The sequence below is a fragment of the Melanotaenia boesemani genome, chromosome 19 (genome assembly GCF_017639745.1).
Source record: "Melanotaenia boesemani isolate fMelBoe1 chromosome 19, fMelBoe1.pri, whole genome shotgun sequence".
Classification (NCBI taxonomy): domain Eukaryota; kingdom Metazoa; phylum Chordata; class Actinopteri; order Atheriniformes; family Melanotaeniidae; genus Melanotaenia; species Melanotaenia boesemani.
Genome location: NC_055700.1, coordinates 5,788,640 through 5,810,763, shown reverse-complemented (window position 1 = coordinate 5,810,763; position 22,124 = coordinate 5,788,640). Strand labels below are relative to the sequence as shown.

Genomic DNA, 22,124 nt, shown 5'->3' with positions numbered 1-22,124 from the left:
ACAGGTTTGAGGAATTTCTGCAGAGGAAATGGTCCTCTGAGAAACGATTTGGCCTGGAAGGCTGTGAGTCACTCATCCCGGCCCTCAAGGCCATCATCGACAAGTCCAGCCAGAGCGGAGTGGAGAGCGTGATCATGGGAATGCCTCACAGGTACAGTCTACTCCAAGATGTCCCTGGATAAACCTAGTTCTCTTCTTTAATGTACTCCCATAACACTGAGGTTTGGTTATCGATATGTTCTTCCTCCTGTTATGTCTCTTCAGGGGCAGGCTGAATGTGCTTGCTAATGTAATCCGCAAAGATCTGGACCAGATTTTCTGCCAGTTTGACTCCAAGTTGGAGGCTGCAGACGAAGTATGAACATCACTTACTGTGATCACAGCTCATTTTAATGGAACTGGTTTGTTGCAAAGATGCAGTTTACTTTGTTCAGAGCCAGGGTAGCTAAGCTAATCTTACCGGTATTAGATCCAACTCTGACCAAAGAGCAAATAAGCATGTTTTCTAGTCTTTTAAATTATTTTTTATTAACATGCTTAAAATCTATGTCATTCCAGTTAAAACAAAGTAAGAAAAGCTGTCAGTGTTGAGGTGACATTGGTCCGAACACCCCAGCTTTAACCTTTGTTTTCTGTTTTCAGGGTTCTGGTGATGTGAAGTATCACCTGGGAATGTATCACAGGAGGATGAACAGGGTCAGTGACAGGCACATCACAATGTCACTCATGGCAAACCCATCCCACCTGGAGGCTGTGGACCCAGTGGTGCAGGGGAAGACCAAAGCTGAGCAGTTCTACTCTGGAGACACTGATGGCAAGAGGGTATGCTGGCTCAGTCTTTCAGAATATATATACGTATACATTTTCTGTGATAGTTATCTAAAGATCCCATAAATAATTTTCCAGGTAATGTCCATTCTGCTTCATGGTGATGCTGCGTTTGCAGGCCAGGGTATTGTGTACGAGACATTCCACCTGTCAGACCTGCCGTCCTACACCACCCATGGCACCATACACGTGGTGGTAAACAACCAGGTAATAACTCTCAGACCCCCGAGTGTCAGAATACCACTAGAAGTCAGCAAATACAGACTTACAGAGATAAGCCAAGCAGGCATCTAGATGTTTAATATGTGGGACTCAAAAGTTGGACTTAAAAACTGTATATCCTGCAGTTCTCCTAACAAAACTTTAGCAATGACTCATCTCACATTTACTGTCGGTATTAACTGAAGTTACTGAAGTAACTGAAGTAAATGAAAGACATCAAGGAGGTAAAACAGGCTCAGTGTTCACATGTTGGACTGCTGACATGTAATGACAGCAGCTAACCCTGGAGACTTACAGACTGTTTCCCAACTTAGAACCTCCAGACTTGTTATTTATGGTCTGATTAGGTATGATTGGGTGGAAATAAAAATATCAGCTGTTCAAACAAAATATGAATTCTAAGGATGGGTTAAATGCAGAGGCTAATTTCCCTATTGGGATCAATAAAGTACTTTTATTATTATTATTATTATTATTATTATTATCATTATTATTATTTTTATTATTATTATTATTATTATTATTGGAGAAGTTTAAAAACCATTATCAAGGGCTGAAGAAGAGGACACCAAAAAGGTTCTAAGTGTATATTTAGAAATAAAAAGTCAAAAAAAGGGAGAAAAACATTCCTCATGTAAATTTAAATTAAATAACAGCTAGTGTCCAGATGTATCTGTGATTTCCTGCTCTTTGCAAAGAATTTAAGAATTGTTTTCAATCAGATTAAAAAATCAATCCATTCACCTATTTTCTATACCCACTTAATCCAGTGAAGGGCCATGGTGTAAATTAAATTAAGTTAAATTAAATTAAATTAAATTAGACCAGGGTATACCCTGCTTCTACCCTGGTAATTGTTTGGATAGGCTCCACCCCCCACCACCACCCCTCCCATGACTCAAATTAAGTGGGTATAAAAACTGGATGGATAAATAACATTAAACTGAATTAGATTAAATTAAATTAGAAAAATAATCTGTTAATCCCAGGGGAAATTGTAGTGTTTTTTTTACTTTTTTGATATGCATAAAATTTACTTTACAAAATATAGGGAAATATAGTTTTGGATGTATTATTGCTTATAATTCAAATAATGTTTTTAAGGCAAAGAAGTTGTTATTGTTCTTTTATTGAACATGTCATCCAATACAAGCCGTTTGGCCTCCAACCAAAGGTGAATAGTAAAAAACCAGTATCTGTTCCTCAGATCCAAACTTGACCATTTTATCACATTGTTTTAGATTTTATTGACTGGACAATGTGAAATGACTCAAAAATCAAAGCAACACTGTCGAGTTAAAGTTTCATTTCTCAGAAAGACTGCAGAATAAAGACGTGGTATGTTTCTCTTACCCACACAGATTGGTTTCACCACAGATCCCAGGATGGCACGTTCATCTCCCTACCCTACAGACGTAGCTCGGGTGGTCAACGCCCCCATCTTTCACGTTAACTCTGATGACCCAGAGGCTGTGATGTATGTGTGCAACGTAGCAGCCGAGTGGAGAAACACATTCCACAAAGATGTCGTCGTAGACCTGGTAAATATAGAAGAGCTGTTAGGAAAGCCGTTATTATAAGCTTAGCAGGGGTGTGGTGCTGTCTGTTAAAGTACTGATGCCCACACCTAACACACACACTAATTATGCTGTTCAGTTTTTTCCTCCTCCTCAAAAATAAATAAATAAGATAGATAGATAGATAGATAGATAGATAGATAGATAGATAGATAGATAGATAGATAGATAGATAGATAGATAGATAGATAGATAGATAGATAGATAGATAGAATAGATAAAAAAATGGGGGTTCTTAGGACAAGTGATTTCTATTTTCTGTAGAATAAATTTTATATTCCTGATTAAACTAAACAGCTACAGATGCTGTCGTAACACGTCCCAGCAATTAAATAAAAAAAATATCAAGAAATTAATTAACAAGAAATTAAATAAAAGTGCTCTCTGCTAAAATCTCGCTCAGTCTGGTCCTCCAGTGTTATCCATCCCATTTGCTGTTTCTGTTCCCCATCTGGATGAAAACCCAGAGTTCCTTATCTAAAATTATACTAAACACAGTCACTTTGAGTTTTGTTTAATTTGGACAGCACAAACAAAGACTGCACAGCCAGACACTAAGCTCCAAACAAGGAACAGGAGAGAAGATTAGACATGTAGGAAGATAACCGTTATGGCAGTAGACCAAGGATGGATTTGCAAATGAAGTTATACCAGAGTCTGTGTATAGATAATACCCATCTAACCAGAGAGCACAAAGTACAAGGGTGAATGAGGGATTTACAGCCCGTAGTAAACCCTCAGTGCTCCATGATGAATATGCGTAGAGAGCTCATAACAACATTATCTTCATGTGTCATGTAGATAATGTCGTTGTAATCAGTGATTGGTGAAAAGGTGGCAGCAACACGCCTTTCCCTCCTAAAGAAAACAACTATTGTAGTTTCAGTTCATTTAAAAACATTTTTATAAGACTTACAGATAAGACTTACTGCCTTGTGTATTTTTTGCCACAAAAAGACTTGTTTTCAATTTGTGGTGATTTTCCAAGCTCAGCATCTCAGGAGCTAATGATGCTAACGCTGTCATGTTGATGTTAGCACAGATGTGAAATTAAAGAAGCGTGCCTGTTTCTTGCCTTTGTCCCCAGGTGTGTTACAGACGTAACGGCCATAATGAGATGGACGAGCCCATGTTCACCCAGCCACTGATGTACAAGCAGATCAAGAGGCAGAAAGGGGTCCTGCAGAAGTTTGCTGAGAAACTCATAGCTGAAGGGGTGGTCACAGCACAAGATTATGAGGTGCAACAACCTGCAGGTTTCCAGATTATGCAGACAGAAATATGTACTCAAGATAGTTTCTTTTAATTAGTTTTTGGCAAGGCAAGTTTATTTGTACAGCATATTTCATGTACAAGACCAAGTGCTCTACATAAAACATTAAAGGTATTACTCATGGTGCACACGAGCATTAAAAATTAGTAAACCCCCTTTGGGGATTTCAGTTCTATTCTATTCTATAAAAAGCAGCACCAAATAGCAAAAATCACAATAAAATCATTATAAAATCATAAATTAAATTAAAATTAATCAAAACAAGATAAATTAAAAGTTTTAATCACTAGCTGTGATATCACAGAAAGCTTCTCAGGTATATTTACCTTTAATATTCTCAGGCAGGAGATGCTAACTCTACACAAAATCAACATTTTCTCCCAAAGGAGAAAAAAAAAAACTAAATTTCAATTTCAACAAATCCATTTGCAGTAGTTGTGGCTCCAAAAAACATTAATTTAACCGTCTCTTTTCAGATTTATGTCCATAACTATGATAATATAATCTGAAATATCAAATAACTTATCCTCAAATTGATAAATTCAAGTAAACTAGCTTTACAATTAAGACAATTTCCATCAATTGTTAATTAGTTATTATATTTACAAAGCTGCTAATTGAGCTAAAGTATCTAGTTTTTTTGTCACACTGACTAATTCAATGGCCTAAAAGGTTCCTTGAGACAGAGACAGTCTGAAGTTTAACAAAGTAAAACAGTGAAAAAGAAACAAGCGTTCTTCGGTTATACAGTACAGAGGCAATGACATACTTTCCTCCAGGGTTGTACAGAGATGTGTTTGAATAGAAGTTTAAAATGATACTATTAGCATATGAAATGAAGAACTTAAGTGAAATAAAAAATATGTTGAACTTGGATAATTTAGTGGTGATGTCTAATAGTCTTTTTTTCCTTTCCAAACCCAAACTGTTTGTCTCTTTCAGGAGGAAGTTGCGAGCTATGATAAAATCTGTGAAGATGCATACGCTCGTTCCAAAGATGAGAAGATTCTCCACACCAAGCACTGGCTAGACTCCCCCTGGCCTGGTAAAATGTGTTCATGCATCATTTACTTTTGGTTTTAACATTTTTTCAACCAACTGTTTGTTGGTTCTGGTTTTTCAGGTGTGGAAGTTAGTTTAATTTCTCTCTTATTTGATATTATGTCAGAAACTTTTGTAATGTTTTCTTGTGTTTAGGTTTTTTCACCCTGGAGGGTCAGCCTAAAACTATGACCTGCCCTTCCACCGGCATCAGCGAAGACGAGCTCAACCACATTGGAAACATCGCAGCTTCTGTCCCAGAGGAAAACTTCACCATACATGGAGGTGCTCTTCATCCTATGTCTCCATAGTTCATGAACATCCTGTGAGAGTGCACTGGACTCTATTAAAGCTGCCTGTGTGTGTCCGTGTGATCATGCTGCAGGGTTAAGCCGTATCCTGAAGGGACGTGCAAACATGGTGACCCAGCGGGTCTGTGACTGGGCTCTCGGGGAGTATATGGCCTTCGGCTCTCTGCTCAAAGAAGGGATCCATGTACGTCTCAGTGGGCAGGATGTGGAGAGGGGCACATTCAGGTAACAATGCCTTGAAAGTTATTTAAAAGTAAATGGACTTATGCCTGAGCTCCCTTCAGAGAGCATTGCAGGGATCAATTCTTATTTGTTCCCTCTCAAACCTGCAGGGCAGTGACCCTCAAGCCCCACATTTGGCTCTGCAGCCAATTTTCTTTTCTTCTGTTTGAAATCAGCTCATTTTACTAGTTATAACTATATCTAGTTGTTTGTCATCTTGACAAGGAAATTCTGTTTTTAATACAGAAAGACATGCAAAGGAAATTTCTTTTCCTGAGCAATCTTTTTTGGGCACTACCTATTAATAATAATAATGATGGATTAGATTTATATAGCGCTTTTCAAGGCACCCAAAGCGCTTTACATTGTGAATCCATTATTCATCCACTCCTCACTCATACCTGGTGATGGTAAGCTACGTGCGTAGCCACAGCTGCCCTGGGGCAAGCTGACGGAAACGTGGCTGCCAGTCTGCGCCTACGGCCTCTCCGACCATCACCGAACATTCATCCACACATTCAAACACCAGCGATGCCAACACTGGAGGCAAGGAGGGTTAAGTGTCTTGCCCAAGGACACAACGACAGATGACTGCGGGAGAAGGGAGTCGAACCGCCGACCTTCCGATCATTGGACGACCTGCTCTACCGCCTAAGACAACATGTATTCTTCTGTTCAGAAAAATTGAACAGCATTTTTTCCCTTTGCTTTGCTTCACAGCCATCGACACCATGTTCTTCATGACCAGAATGTTGATAAGAAAATCTGCATCCCAATGAACTACATCTCACCGGATCAGGCTCCTTATACCGTCTGCAACAGCAGTCTCTCTGAGTATGGAGTTCTAGGTGAGTCGCGTAAATGCACCAACCTTTCCCACAATACCTGAATGCCAGGTTTGAACGTGACCATCTACAAAAGCAGGGTTCAGAATGACTCCCTGCCTCATATGACCCTATAAACCCTGTATGCTTGTCAACAGTGGGGCTCCTCTTCATGAATATCTCTGAACTTCTTGTTTTCTCCTCTTCATGCAGGTTTTGAGCTAGGCTTTGCCATGGCCAGTCCCAGTGCTCTGGTTCTGTGGGAGGCCCAGTTTGGGGACTTTCACAACACAGCTCAGTGCATCATTGATCAGTTTATCAGCCCAGGACAAGCCAAGTGGGTCAGACAGAACGGCATTGTGCTGCTGCTTCCTCATGGCATGGAAGGGATGGTAGGACCAGAAAAACATGACCCAACACATTCTGTTGATCTTAAATGTGGTTCTGACATCTAAGTTTCATTATGCTCGAATACCACCTCATGAAGAAGTAAAACGCAAACACTTTATTTGTAAAATAGAATGTTTGTTTTATTGTTTAAATATATTTTCATAAAGAAAGCTTGTCTAACAGTAACTTAGATTTTAGGTGGTTGCAGAGACGGTGCTTTCATGACAAAGTTAAAAGACTTTTTATTAGTTCATCAGCAGTTATAAACTTATGATTTCACTTTCTAAGCTTAGAGATGGATTATTTTTAAAGCAATAGCTTTGTTACTGTATATATATGAAAGTTCACCGTCAGGGCATGGTATAGAAATAGATTTATTCCTGTAGAAAATCCATAACTTGTAAGCTTCTGAATTCTTGGATTTCGCTTTTTCTTTCAGGGTCCAGAACATTCGTCCGCCCGTCCTGAAAGGTTTCTACAGATGTGCAATGATGACCAAGATATTTTCCCCGTGAGTTTGTGTCAGAATCTCTATATTCAGATATAAACAGATGAAACTCTGTTTTATTAAGATTTGGGATCAGAATCACTGTGGGTGCGCAATGTAAACATAAGCTGCTAGTAGCCAAAGTAACTACACAGACATGAATAAAATTCTGACAGTATCATTTCCCTAACTGAAAATGCACACATCATCCCAGAATTTACGGCCTCACCAGTAGTGCACCAGTATGTTCCTGATGTTTTTACTTTCTGACTTCTTTTCAGATACTGTCAGAAGACTTTGCAGTGAATCAACTTCACGATTGTAACTGGATTGTGGTCAACTGTTCTACTCCTGCAAACTACTTCCACGTTCTCCGCAGACAGATCCTGCTTCCTTTCAGGAAGCCTGTGAGTGACGCTCAGGAATAACCATGAGTCAACATGAACGTCAGTCCAGTTCAAGTAACTCATGATATTCTGTTTTCTCTTTATCTCTGAAACGGCAGCTGGTGGTGTTCACTCCAAAGTCCCTGTTGCGCCATCCTGAAGCCAAGTCCAGCTTTGATGACATGCTGCCAGGTAAACACTGACTGAAAACTTGGAGGACGTGTTGGGTGTGAAATAGAGAAAGTGTTTCAATTACTCTGAAATTTTTCTTCTCTATTTCCCAGGCACCCATTTCAAGCGCCTCATCCCAGATGATGGACCTGCAGCCATCAGCCCAGAGAAGGTGAAGAGAGTCATTTTCTGCACTGGCAAGATTTACTATGAACTGATCCGGGATCGCAAGAACAGAGGCATGGATGATGCTGTAGCTATTGTCCGCATTGAACAGGTAATCCCAGAAGCCTCTGCTGAAATATGAGATGTTTTCTAAAAACATCCACTACAGAATGCATACACTTAATCTAATGCTGCTGCTCTGAACTCCAATCTCACTTTGTATTTGTTAGCTGAAACAGAAGTTAGAGCTTGCTAACCCTCATTTTGGTTGCTGTGGATGTGTAATATTTCCACTCTGGTTTGCTTTAAATAATCTGATCTGTGGGTGTTGACGTGTATTCTTCTTTGGCTGCAGCTATCGCCGTTTCCATTTGATCTTGTAAAGGTAGAGACCGATCGCTACCTGAATGCTGATTTGGTCTGGTGTCAGGAAGAGCATAAGAATCAGGGTTACTATGACTACCTCAAGCCTCGCATCAGTACCACCGTCAGCAGTGCTCGTCCTGTCTGGTAAGTTTGGCTTAAACTGGTTTAAACTCATTGTTGGATGAAAGGATACAGTTCTGTGTCATTGCCCAATTTAACCGCTTAAATCCTGCTGCCTTAACTGTGCCTTTATGTCGAAGCAAAACTCTTGCTGGCAGAGCCAAAAATAACTTATTAATATGGTGTAAATTATACTAAAAATGTAATAAAAGTAATGTAGACAGTAGATTACCTTTTCTATTGTCTATTGCAACCATATTTGTTTGTAACTGTATGAACATAACATACAAAATGCCCCTTAACATCGTTTGGGATGTTTTTGAAACACCTAAAGTGTTTAGTTTTACTGATCAGCAAAATAATTTCTTACACACTAGCTCAGACTGACATGCGTTTATAAAAATATATACATTTATTAAAAATTTGTATACATTTTTAAATTTAATTAATTTTTATCATTTTTTGTATCATCTAATTTGTATTCATAAAACTGTTTTATTTGTTTTTTTTTTCAATAAGTTTTAACTTTATGTAAAAATACTTCATTTTTATTATACATTACAGTTTTTATTTCTGTTTATCTGGTTGATTTTCTATTTATTTATTTTGTTTGTTTTCTATTTACACAGAAAAAAAGAAATGCCACCTCCTGTGGACAAATTAGGAATTGCAGCTACTATTATTAAAAAAAATGCACCTTAATATCTTCTGTCATTTTCATTTTTACCAAATCCATCCAGCGAGCCAGATTGAACCCCCACAGTGGGCCGTTTTTGGCCCCCAGGCCATATGTTTCACATCCCGGGACTATTGAGCATCTTCTGCCCTCTCCAGCAATAGATTTTTACAACAAAACGGTGTGAGCAGCTGTAGATTAGATGGTTCTTTGTGTGTGTTTGTAGGTACGCCGGTCGGGAACCTGCAGCTGCTCCAGCTACTGGCAACAAGCAGACTCACCTCACAGAGCTGCAGCGTTTGCTGGATACAGCATTCGATCTGGATGCTTTCTCAGGGAAAGTCTAACATCTCATCTGCATACCCTTCCCCACATGGACTGGACCTGCTCACAGGATTTCTGGACCCAGAAACGGGATTTACTGTGTGATAATGTTTTGCACAAATCTTCAGATAAAAGGTGCCAAATAACTTTTGACACTGTTACCATGAAGACCTCATGTTCAGAATAATGAGCACTATTTAATTTCATGTTCTACAAAATCATCGCAAGTTTAATCTATTTTTATTAAACTGAGAATACTCCACCTGTTTTGCTCTTACTTCAACCAATAAAATGGGCTAGTACATCAATTATCACATAGGGATTAATCAGGACATTAAGGGAAGAGGTTTGTCATTAGCTAATGTAAGTCAAGCAGCTAGCGTAGCTTAGCACAAACAATTTAAATGTGTGAAAACAGCTTCTGCATCAACATGATTAGTCATGATTTGACAGGGAACTGGAGACATATTAGAGCTTTAATTAATACTCACAGCAGTGTCTCCGAACTGTAGTTGCAGGGAAACCATATGAGAACACATCTATTAAAAAACACAGCGTAAGAATAAGATTGAGACAAGCTAGCTGCATGATTTCAGATCATAGTAAAGATCAGCAGGGTAAATGAAGCAAAATTCTGGAGAATAAAAGTCTTTGAACCTATAGGTTCAACAGGTTTCTGCACTTTTTTCTTATTTAAACAGGGAATTTTTTATTTGCGTGTTTTAGAGGGAAGTCAGCTACCTCAGACTTCATATGCATATATTTTCTGTTAATTCTTAAATCTTATTGTCTTGTTCATTCAGCTTATTAATACATCACTATCGATGTCCATTTGTGCCAAATATAGGTTACTTGAAATTAGTTGAATTTTAATAAAAAATAAATAAATTTGCCAGCAGTGGCAGAAACCTTTACAAACACACAAAGGCTGAACTGGAGCTGAATAATGTATTTATTTTCATATGGTAAAGCATGTTTTATTGTTTTAAACAAATAAAGGTTGCTGAACACAGCTATTGACGAAACCTTTTTGTTTTCTTTCATCAATAGCATGTCTGAAATTTAAGCAGCAGGAAAATAGTAAATCAACACTGTAGTGCAAATTCAAATATGGAAACCAAGACGTTTCATTAAAAATACAGAAAGTTGCTCAACGTTGGTTTACGGTTAAATCTCATCTAACTCTCCAGCTACAGGTACATGTAAACCAGTGCCACTTTCTTAAAGGTAAAGCTCCACAATCAGATTAGATACAGTTACAACTAAACAAAATCACAGTTTCAGAAAAAAAATCCATAAAATTTTTCTCAAATTTCACCCTCAGGCTGAAAGTGGTCCCCAACTGGTTGCATTTTCAGAAGCTCCTATTAAGAAGTGACATACAGCTTCTGAGACCTTTTGCATCACTTTATGGTAAAAACTTTGCTCAAAACCCTGTTGAACACAATATGGTGCTTGTCTTCTGCCCCCTTGTGGAGGCCTTTTGCACTACAATATGTTTGACATCACACTGTAATAAACAGTGAATATACAAAAATAATTTTTATATATATTTTTTCCAATTTGTTAAAGGGCCAAAGAAAGACTTCGGATAAAAAATATTTTTCCCCATTTTTTCTTGGGTCGGGCTTTAAAGTGTAAGGAATGATTCGTGAGGTGATTTGTCTGTTAGGTCTTGGTCTTTTCAGGCAATATCAATCATGTCAAGGTTCTTAAATAAAACCATAAAATTTTATGAACAAATTTTGATGAAGGGAAAATTGCAGTTTAATCTGTTTAAAAAACAAATTTAAACAACAAGAACACAGCTGGATTACAGGTTGACAAATAATGGACAACTGCAACAAATGTATGCAGAAAGATGACGTTTTATAAGAGAGCTGCACTAAATGTAGAAATACACCACTAGTCAAAGTTTGGATGCTCTTTCCCATTAAATCCAGTGGAAAAGAGTGTCCAAACTTTCCACTGATTATGTAAAAGGAAGAATATTTTTATTCTGCAGATGGTAATAAAGGCAAATAGATGCCAAGGCTGAGGAGTGCATCTTTATTGACTGCACATGATCGGAACAAATTATCTTATGTGTAGCTAGATACCTGTTTCTGAAAATATGCTTTTGGTTGCAATTTTATCTCCAAAGTAGTCTCCTGCAGTAACTGGAATACTACTCTTATGTGAAGAGGGCTGGTTCACTGAACTGATTTTGTCTAAAATAACAGGATGCACACAAACAACACAACAGATCAAATTAAATTTGCTCATGTGGTTTTGGCGGGAAAAGGGCTGTACTGGCCTGAAGGGTTGGGTAATATAACTTCCTGGGCATGTCAGTGAGGTAATAGGTAATGGTGGGTGTGTTAAATATCAACTTGTGATAAAACAGTAATCCCTTCCCTGCATATGCCCTGCTTTTTCTCTTTTTTTACCCTTTGCCTGCATTCAAGGTGCATAAACTGGACCTCAGAGAGTTTACAGTTAAATATAGCTCTGAGGCTTTACTTATCAGTAGCATCTGCTTTTAGCCTTAGGAGGATTTTGTGAATGCAGCCTCTGCTTTCTGCTTGTCAACCTGAAAATAATTTAAAAGTAGGTTTAGTACATCATTGATACACCAGTTTAGTTTGCTAAATCACAAAACACAAACCAAAATAAAAGAATCCTAAGAATCCTTGATTTCCTTAGAGTTGCTACCTGTAGGCTAAAAACAAAGTAAAGAACATGTATTATGCAGTTTTCTCCTCTTTTCTGCATTAAATAATTCCTTCAGATTTGAGTGCAAACGAAGTGCAGATGTCCTCACATACGACTTTTGGAAGGTTTGATGCGTTTTCTGATGAAACTGAACAGATCAATGTGTTTGTGCTGATGAGCACAGTAGTCCTCCAGAAGGTTGTACAGTTTGTCTGTGAAATACAGGCTTTGTTAGAAAAGGAACATTTTGCAGCTGTAAATTAAAGGGATATTTTCAAGTTACTCCTGTAATTTTGTGCTAATTATAAATTAAATAGAGGAAACATTAATTTAAATGTTTATCAGATGAGGGAGAAATTGTTAATAAACTATGTCAATAAGCTAGTTTCTATCAATTAGGAGCATAAGACCCATCACAGCTGATATAAAATGGGTAAAAATGTGTTTGTTCGTCTAACTGCTGCTCATGCAAGTGTTCTTTAAAATATAAAGGCTGTTTTTGTTTGAAACTGAATCACTAAATAGATGTAAGATATATGAGCTAACATTACTTGTGGTAGATTGTAACTTAAAACCAAAGACATAAAAAACAGGTCTGATCATGTTTTCTAGGCAGGCATTAATACTTTCTCCATTTTTCCCTCTATTCTTAAAGACATTTGGTGATTATCTGTAAGTAAACATCAGTTCATTAAAACTACGAGACTAAAACATTCAGACCTGAACAGAAAAAGATTATTATGCAAAAAGCTAAAATAAAAAAAGTTCTTTTAATTCTTGAGAACTCTCACCAACTGTTGTCCCCTCTTTGACCAGCAGGTGGTAGATCTGCTGCAGACCTTTCTTCAGTTCTTCATCTCTAAAGGTGAAGAAGGCCAAACCCCGGCTGGCCTTGGCTGCTGCCATCAGCTGAATAACCGCTGAAAACGTACAAAGAGTCAGAATCATGCCACTCTGTGTGAAGTGGAGCTGAGACTGCCTGTTTTCCCCCCACACACACTTCAGTAAGAAAACGGCTTGAATGTCACATTTAACTCTTAAAGTCCTAGAACAGCAGTTATTTTAGAGAAGCAGCTATTTTAACTCAGCAGCAACATCTTATTTCCACAGTAATCAACAGGTTTCTTTTCATTAGTTTTGCATAAATGTTCCATTGTGTCTCAACTATTAATCAGAATGCTGGGATCATTTCTTCTGTCTGTTATATGTTTATTTGCATGTTGCTGTAAGCAAAGAATAACTAGCCTATATTTGTTTATTATCATTTTGTCTGTAGAAAACTTAGTTGCTTCTTTGGGGGCTGTTACGTTGGCTTAGTTGGCTTTACCAATGGTAAAACAAGCGTATGGCTCCAGGCCAGCTGGCGGTCTTGCCTGGGCTGGGGACGAGATAATATTAGACGGCTTTTATGAAAGCTATTGTAACCTTAGCTGGCCAGTCAGGGAACGGAGCTGGTAAACGGTTACGCTGTTTCCTTCCTTGCCCTTCATTGACTTAACTAGTTTCAGCTTCACTGTCGCCACTTTATTTTATAAATATCTGTATAGAACATCTCTAAGGCCTCTATTTTCTTCTTCTCCTCTTTTCTTTCCTTTCCTTCTTTCCTGACTACAAAATCAAATTATGATCAAATAACTGTTATTTCTCTGGACTCAAATACTCTCTAACATTCTTAAAATATTGTAATTATCACAAAAGTGGCGCTTACACTGCCACTGTTTAAGTTGTATAGCTGTATTTCTCTGTGTGAATGCACTAAACAGCAGAAACCTTTGAAAGTTGAGTAAAATCTAGAATTTTGCTTGAATGTTGTTCATCACTTATAAATCTAGGAGAAAAGCATCTGTTAAATGACTGAATGTAATTTTATGTAATCTCTGATTGCTTGGTTGTAGACAGTAGATTACTGTCACAAAGTTCACCTTTGAGTTGTGGGTCTCCGTTAAAGGCTCCACAGCCCCATTTTCCTGTGGCGATGTCGGGGTTTTTATGCCCTTGGTACTTTTTAAACCCACAGTATGCCTTCAAATACACAACAGAAAAACATAGAACATGTAAACAGTACAGCTCCGACAACATCCAGCTAAATGGGACCATTGCTCATTTTTCTGCAGGACAATGGGCTGAGAAACCCATAAGAAACCGTAACCTCACCTTGTTCAGTTCCCGAGTGATGTTCCTCATGTTGTATTGCTCCCAACGATGTCTGAACTGCATCGCGTCGATGACCAGGATCTGCCTCTCCAGCCGAGCCCACGCATCTCTAATCAAAATCAGAACAAATTAGGTCGTAGAAGACCCAGTGACAAAAAAAACTAGTTCAGGTTTTAAACAGACCTTTTAAGTTGCTCTGTATAAGGACCCGTCCACTCGAAGCTGTCGCTAAAACCATGGTAAGTACTGAACTGCTGTGAGCCTGAGAAACAATCATAAAAACACACTATTAACACCTCAAGTCCTGCTGAAAAGCATTAAAATATACTGTTTCATGTTTAAAAGGGTTAAATATCTTTCATGTTTTAGGTAAAAACAAGCAGAACGTGGTCATCTTTAACTGCAATTTAGCCTTCATTTAGTGTTTTAGCTCATCTTTGCCACAGCAGGGTGTGTATGAGCTGGTCACAAAGAAATAAAACAGTTCAGCAACATTTGGGACATCAGCAATTAAAGGGTTACTGCACCCTAAAACATGTTGTTTGAGCTTTGAAAATTTGTAAAACAAAAAACAAAAAAACAAATATTTTAAGAGATTGTAATTTGTGGGTTAAAATGGCTACAACACCCCCCACTGGCTCAGAGCAGGTCTAGTTTTTGATCCTCGAACCTGATGTATTTTTGACAAAATATTTGTTTGTTTTGAATCTCAAACAAATTTTTAGGTTGTTCTGGAAATTTTGAAAAGATATATCAGTAAGGTAGCATCTAAAAAAAAGACACATTATTTAATTATCATTATTTATTTATAGCTAAATCATAATTATTCTAATTATAAACCACAAACATTGAACTTCTCTTTTCATATCATTTTATTTTCACCTGTGATGATCAGACACTCGTCGTCTGCGAGTCTCTCTGTGAAGAGACGAGAAACGATCAGCTCCGGATTCATGAGGAACAGGATCTCTTCCTGAACCAGACCAGAGCTCAGAACACCTCCGCCTATCCAGCTGGAGGCAAAGTCCACCTGCACACACACACCCACACAAATCACCTCTCAGCTGGGGAGTGAAACAGCTGTGGACCCCCTCTGCTGCGGCCGGTTCTCACCTGAAGCATACCAGTACCTTCAGTCTCGATGCAGCCTTCTGATGTGACGTGCAGTTTCTGCAGCTTCTCCTTACAGCTACAATAAAATCAACCACACATTTTCAGAGAGGGTGAGAAGCCCGTTATTAAAATCTGTTTATTCACAACTTAGTTGAATGAAAAAGGATCACATGACTTAAAGAACATTTCTGTTAATCCATTAAGCCACATAACCACTTACACAGTTATACTTAACATAGACTGTTTAACATAAATAAAGGTAATAAAGCTAAAACTGTGTCAGTGTGCCATCGAAACCGGTCAGAAACTTGTAATTTTACTTTAAACTCCTTCTGTTGTCTCATTCTCCCTTCAGGATGACTTTCTCACCACCTCTGTTTCTTCCTGATACCTGAGTAGCCTTGCCAGAAGCATTAACCACCTCTCACTGTATCTCTGCTCATCCCTAAAACTGTTTCATTTATCTACACACATAAAAATATATGAAATTATGAACATGCTGATAAAAAATAAAACAAAGAAAAGAAAAGTCATTACTCTCTCCAGTTGGGTTCGCCTGTGTCTTTGAGGCAATGCCTCTCAAATGTCACCAGTCCTTCCAGTTTAGTGTCTGCAAAGACAAAAAACATTACAGAATTCCTCTGATATGTCTCACAAAAACCAGTCAGAAGAGGTTTCCACTTACCTGTCACCACCTTGAAGTAATACATGATGGCCCGCAGCTTCTCTTTCTTCCTCTCTGACCAGTTTCCAAACAAGCTGCACACAGAATGAGTATGTTAAAACACAGGATGAAGACAGCATGGAGACACGAGTTATGCAGCATTTCCTGACCTGGCAAAGTTAATGGAGGGGTAGTTGTGGTACTCTGCTTTGGGACTGGTGGTGTTGCGATGAGGGAAGGTGCAGAAAAATGCGTTAGCCAGCAGGCAGGAAATCTGAACCTGTGACAGAGTGATGGATGCAGAGTGTCCTCTCTGAAGCAGCGGGATGGCCTGAGCATGTGGAAACACACAATGACCAATAGTCATATTTATTTTTCGTAGAATTAGCTATGAAGCACGATTTAATTTGATTCGGTAAAGCATCACTGTGTTGCATCCTCAGTTTTCTTTATCACTGCACACTGCTACTTTCTTTATCAATGAATAGAAACAGTCAGGTAATTATGAACTCCATGTTTATTTATAATTATTTCAGAAATCAGTCTGAATGTCCTGATATTGACAAACATCATAAACATGTAAATGATGTTATTTTCAACTTCATTATTTACTTTTCCATTGCCGGGGAAAAAAACAAAAAACATTAGTATAATGTGAAATTGTGAAATTCTAGTTAAATTGTAATTAAACACAGAGAATATTGTTGAGGTAAACATTTGTTGATGGACAAAAAAATCCTTTTAGTATGTTTGTGCATGCTAATCGTTAGCTTGTCAATAGTATTTGTCATAGACATTAGCCTTAAGCTAACTTATACATTTTCATGCGTAATCTTACGTGATTTCCCTGAGACAATGGATGTATTTCCAGTGAGATACTGATATATATTTTACAATTTTCCTTTTTACAAAGGTTTCAAAACAGATTCAGCCTCGGATCTACGAGCCTTTGCAGCAGCCAGATTACGCCACATGCAAACGGCAGCAGAATATATACATTTAGTTTTTATAATCGATTATGTTCTGTTACTGCATCAATGCAGAATCTTCCAAGTCTGCACCGCGACGTTTCGTAGAAACGATTAAATTTAACATCCCTAAAAAACAGAAAAACTGTCAAAACTTTAAACAGTAATAGGATAACAAACACTTAAGATGTATTCAAACCATGTGCTAGAAATGGCTCAGTCAGGATGATTTCCACTAATTTTTAATAAAATTCATTACATTCAATGAAAATTAAACTGTTAAAGGGTTATGTTTGAAAATTAAGTTTGAAAATGAGATGTACTGAAAGACAATTCAAATATAATTAAATACTTTTTTGTTACATATGAATTTGTTCTAACAGTCTGATGTTTTGTTTTGTACAACTTAATTTTAATGATAATAAAACTATGCTGCTTCCAGCGATACCTTCTTCACTTCCATGGGCAGCTTTAATGCCAAGGAGGCGATCTTTGGAAACAGTGCCTCAAAGTAGTTCTCTGATACTGGGATGCACTGAAAAGAAAATAAGTTGTAAATTATCATTACATTTTTAAACATTTAAGAAACTGATGATTATGGTTAAACACTGACCTTAACAAATGTGGAGAGGGCATCAAACGACCACTGGTCTTTATACTTCGGGTTATATTTGAGGATGGCTTCCTGGCGACAGGAACAATTTAAAAGAGTTAGAGCAAACATTTCCCATTGCTTGATGGGAGATGACAGAATGGTCATTTAAAAGGGGGCAAAAGGTGACTATGTATACGTACTTTCACGTCATCAGCGCTCACTGTTGTCCTTTTGGTCAAAGCTTCAAGCTTCTTGGAGATCAGTTTCCACCTCAACACCTGGTAGGATCCAGTGAGATTTAGTACTTGCAATGTTGTTCAGTCTGACTTCCTGCTCATTTTCCTTTATGCAATAAAAATCTGCATCGTTTATGTATGAATATGAAGATTGCTGAAGGTAAGCTTTAGTAGTAAGACTCAGTCTGAGGGGCTTTCTCTGTGTTACATCATGGCTGTACTAAAGGTTTCTAAGGAGAGAGTATGGCCCTTAAAACCATTTTTAGGAACTTTCTATCCAGACACTGAAAAACAGCTTCATCACAAACAGTTCTATAGAAAAGACAACAAGACTCCATTTAATAAAAATCCTGTTAGAACCATGTCTTCTTCATGTCTAAATCACTTCTCAGGAGGGACACAACGACCAAGTTTGAAAGCCAAAGTGAGATACTGTTTAATCACGATTCCTTCACCTTATTTTTCAAAAGACCCATTTGGAAAGTGAAGCTTGCTGGTGAATACGGCATCTTTACATGGTTACTGAGCCACAGGTCTGTCCCTTCCTGAGAAATAAGTTCTGCACCGTAGTTGAAAGCATCCACCTGGAAGAACAAACAGAAGAATCATTTTCATGAAGTACTTCACAAAAATACAACCCTGTTTTAAAAACATGGGACACTGTGTGATCAGAATCTAAGATTCATCGTCCATCGTTTAAGGGCTCCATTATCACTGAAAATGTCTTAAACATAACATGCTGCCATCCAGATCTTTTTCATAAAAGGTTTTTCTTATTTCAGCAACATAAACCATAATATTAACATATGATAAAATAATCCAGAAGCTAAAAGGAACATACCTGCAGGAAACACTAAATGTGTGTGTGTTGTGCTCAAAGCTAATTTTGCTCAACGTCTTAAATTTAAACAAGTTTTACTTTCTCCACCACACTCTCTAGGTTTTCCTGCAGCCTGCGATGTCCTGGCGAGCCACTTGAGGCGAGGTGACTGCTGACTGAATGGACTTTAAATTTTCTGCTAACTTTTTCAGTGTTGCTGGCATTAAATTCTGCTCTGGACTTTTTACACTGCATCATTAAATGACTGTATATAAATAATGTATTTGATATCTCATTAATCATCTTGACTTACATTTATGAGGACGGTGTGGGACCTGCTGAAGCTCAGAGGTTTCAGCTTAGTCTCACATTGTGAAAGTCTTCTCAAATCTTCCAGCTGGCAGCATGATGAGGTGGCCTCCTCCCTCTGTGATGATACAGGCTGGTTGTCATCTGACCTGCTTTCATCCTGAGAGGAGGGTCCAGCAGAAGAGGAGGGGGAGGCGGCGTTGTCTGCTTGGCCTGAGCTGTTTTTGTTGCTCTGCTCTTTTCCACACTTGGGTTTTTCATTTTGATTCACTGGCTGGTCATCCTGCTGGATGATGCTTTTCATCTGGGAGCTATCGTTGCGATTATTCGATCTGCTCATCTCTGCATGGAGTTATAAACAGGAGATGATCAGGAAGGCCCGCTGTGAGCTTCAGTCTGAATCCTCATGCTGGACTGGTGGTTATAATTACAGTACCAAGAAGCAGGAACTTAAAAATACAAACGCAGAACCAGGAATGCTGTCAGTACAATGTAAAAGACAAAAAACTATGGCAGCAACTAACAGTTACTCTCTCTGTAAATGAACCTGCTGGTTACGGAAGGCCAGCAGTTACTGTTTGCAAACAGCATCACAGCCATCCCTCTGGAGAGAAAATTGACTTAGATATCATTGTGTGTATGTAATACATGATTTATAAACTGTGTGAACTAATTTATGTGTTACTTTGGGTCGTTGAATGTGTAATACATGGTTTGTAAACCGCATGAAGTATTCTGTCACAGAAAGCATCTTTCCTGCTTTGAAATAAATCCAGAAAGAAATCCAATGAAATTTCAGATGACCCAGCTTTCCACCAGCACTTAAACGCACCATCTAAGCATGAAGCTGTGAGGCTCCTGGAGAGGTGAAGAGTCTCAAAAACCGTTGAATCCTTGTAGATTAATTTGTGTGTAAATGCAGTTTTGTCTGTGCGTACAGGGCAATCCTTTAACGATTTGTATGCATAGAAGCTTTTTTCAAAACAAACCTTTAAGATTTACGAGGTCAAAGGTCAAGCATTTGTATGTAAAATATTAATGTGCCCACACCCTGAGGTGGACTGGTGGATCAGGGTGTACCCTGCCTCTCACCTGATTTTTTTTTTTTTTTTTTAGCTTGTCCTGTTCAGCATCATAGCAGCAAAATGATAATCTGGTTGCTGTGTCCTGCTGAACAAATTTTCTCTGCCAAGGGGAGGTCTATGGGTAAGGCTCCTCTTGATAATCTGATTAATTTATTTATTTATTTACTTTTAATCATGGAATCTATGTAATCTTGCTGGACCTGACCGGAGGGGACAGAAAAAGATGAAAAATAGCAAAAAGAGCAAAAGGGAAAGAAGAAAGGAGACAAAAAGATCACAGACAGAAGGAAACGACCCTTCAATCCACACCATCACCAGACAACAAACAGTTACACCTGTACATGAACACACCAGAAAATTTCCTACAACTTTTACAAAAATGCCCTGCCTCTCACCTGATAAAATGCTGGGATAAGCTACCCGACCCGTAATAGATAAAGCGTTACAAGAATGAATGAATGAATATTAATGTTTGTGCATTTTTGTAACTTTTGCATGTGTACATTTTTTGTGTGTAATTTTTAGACATTTTTGTGTGCATTTGAACAAAGATTTGCAAGTATTCAGTTATGCACAAACTACTTTATATAGTTTATAAACCACCTATTACTAATTACACTAAGGTGTTTGCATGTGTTACACGCAAAATGAAATTGAGTTGATTTTCTCTCTTTCCGCTCTCCTCATGCTTGACAGCTCCAAAGCTAATTTAATCTCTCTAGTTTCCGTCTCTTCGTCTCCTCTGTCCTCCTGCTTGTGACCTTGACGTAATTCATAGCTAAATATTTTGAAGGACAGGAGAAAGGAGACTGGTTGGAGGAACTATAAGCAAAGGTTCCCCAGTTTATGCTTTGGAAAAAACTTTTCAGCTGCTGCAGTCTCTCAAAGTGACATGGCTTCTTAATCCGACATTTAATTCAAATTAAAAGTAAATTTCAACTTAGTCACTCTAAAACAAATTCATCTAATTTTGTTAGATGGCTGTCACCTCGCCTCCCCTCTCCTTGTGTGTAATCAAAGGGGTGGAAACTGGGAAAAGAGGTAAGGGGTCTGTTACCATTGTGGTTCTAGCATCCTCCCACCCACATGCTATTATTGGCCAGTAACTACACACTTTCAGCCATAAAACATCCTGTCAAACAAATAAAACACTACAAATGTCCATTCTGTCTTCAGATATGACTGACAAATACTTTGTATTAGTTTATATCAGGAGTAGCCAACTTTGGTCCTCGAGGGCCCCAATCCGGCAGGTTTTCCAGATTTCCCTGCTCCAGCACACCCGACTCAAATTAAATGGATCCAACAGCCTATAAGGATCTCCACAATAACTCGTTAATTTAAATCAAGTGTGTTGGAGCAGGGAAATCTGGAAAACCTGCAGGATTGGGGCCCTCGAGGAACAATGTTGGCTACCCCTGGTTTATATCATATTTTAAATAATATTGTGAAATAGCCAATAGAAAATAATGAAAAAAACACATAAGAACTAGAGTCCACAGTGGCATCGGGACATCTCATTTTACCCAGACAGCAATCCAACACTGTTATAAATTAAGTTTTGATATTGGATTATTTGTGTAGTATCAAGAAAACGTATTTGGGCCATTTTTTAAAATCCAAATAATAGTATTTTCTTTTTATAACTTCAAAAATCTTATCAGGCAACTGAATATTTTGAGCTGTAGTAGAAGATTTTTACAGCAACTAATTTAGATCGGATCAAGTTATCAGACTATCATCCATCCACTGGGATCCATGAACATCTGTGTAAACCCAAACAGCCAAAATTTCAGAGATGATCTCAGAGAATATTCCATTTTGTGGTGATCTATGATCCATGATTGGGTTTTGTTATTTTACGAAATACTGAGATTGTCTGGCAACCTGAAAGCCCTAACTGGTTATAGTCCTGCCTTTACGTGCGTAATTGCGCTTAAACAGAAAAAAAGTGGAAGAAAAAACTCACCTTTACCAAAGACAGTTGCATTCAAATGTAACGTAACTGTTGTTAATTGTAAGTTTAATTTGTAATAAAAACTGCCAGGACCGACAAAACACACGCAGACGGAAGTTTAATTACAATTTGCAGCGAAAACGAAA

General features: G+C 38.1%; 2 protein-coding genes across 2 annotated transcripts in view; one reads left to right on the top strand and one right to left on the bottom strand.

The window, feature by feature from the left end:
- Window positions 1-10,410, top strand: part of ogdhb (oxoglutarate dehydrogenase b) — a 24,479-nt gene extending 14,069 nt beyond the window's left edge. The window contains exons 7-23 of the mRNA XM_041970643.1: window positions 5-151; window positions 265-355; window positions 643-822; window positions 907-1,035; window positions 2,412-2,591; window positions 3,715-3,867; window positions 4,843-4,945; window positions 5,098-5,226; window positions 5,327-5,477; window positions 6,195-6,322; window positions 6,512-6,690; window positions 7,128-7,199; window positions 7,457-7,582; window positions 7,681-7,753; window positions 7,846-8,009; window positions 8,253-8,407; window positions 9,286-10,410. Coding sequence (XP_041826577.1) covers window positions 5-151; window positions 265-355; window positions 643-822; window positions 907-1,035; window positions 2,412-2,591; window positions 3,715-3,867; window positions 4,843-4,945; window positions 5,098-5,226; window positions 5,327-5,477; window positions 6,195-6,322; window positions 6,512-6,690; window positions 7,128-7,199; window positions 7,457-7,582; window positions 7,681-7,753; window positions 7,846-8,009; window positions 8,253-8,407; window positions 9,286-9,406 — 2,281 coding nt within the window. The 3' untranslated portion in view covers window positions 9,407-10,410. The remainder of the gene's footprint in view (window positions 1-4; window positions 152-264; window positions 356-642; window positions 823-906; window positions 1,036-2,411; window positions 2,592-3,714; window positions 3,868-4,842; window positions 4,946-5,097; window positions 5,227-5,326; window positions 5,478-6,194; window positions 6,323-6,511; window positions 6,691-7,127; window positions 7,200-7,456; window positions 7,583-7,680; window positions 7,754-7,845; window positions 8,010-8,252; window positions 8,408-9,285) is intronic.
- On the bottom strand, window positions 10,318-22,124 carry pargl (poly (ADP-ribose) glycohydrolase, like). Its single transcript, XM_041970644.1, has 16 exons — window positions 21,991-22,124; window positions 18,941-19,278; window positions 18,263-18,391; window positions 17,772-17,849; window positions 17,590-17,661; window positions 17,425-17,511; window positions 16,179-16,339; window positions 16,030-16,103; window positions 15,882-15,954; window positions 15,345-15,420; window positions 15,114-15,261; window positions 14,415-14,493; window positions 14,232-14,340; window positions 14,000-14,099; window positions 12,869-12,997; window positions 10,318-12,289 (listed from the first exon to the last, which is right to left on the bottom strand). The coding sequence occupies exons 2-16, from the start codon at window positions 19,274-19,276 to the stop codon at window positions 12,183-12,185; spliced, it is 1,758 nt and encodes a 585-aa protein (XP_041826578.1). The 5' UTR covers window positions 19,277-19,278; window positions 21,991-22,124; the 3' UTR covers window positions 10,318-12,182.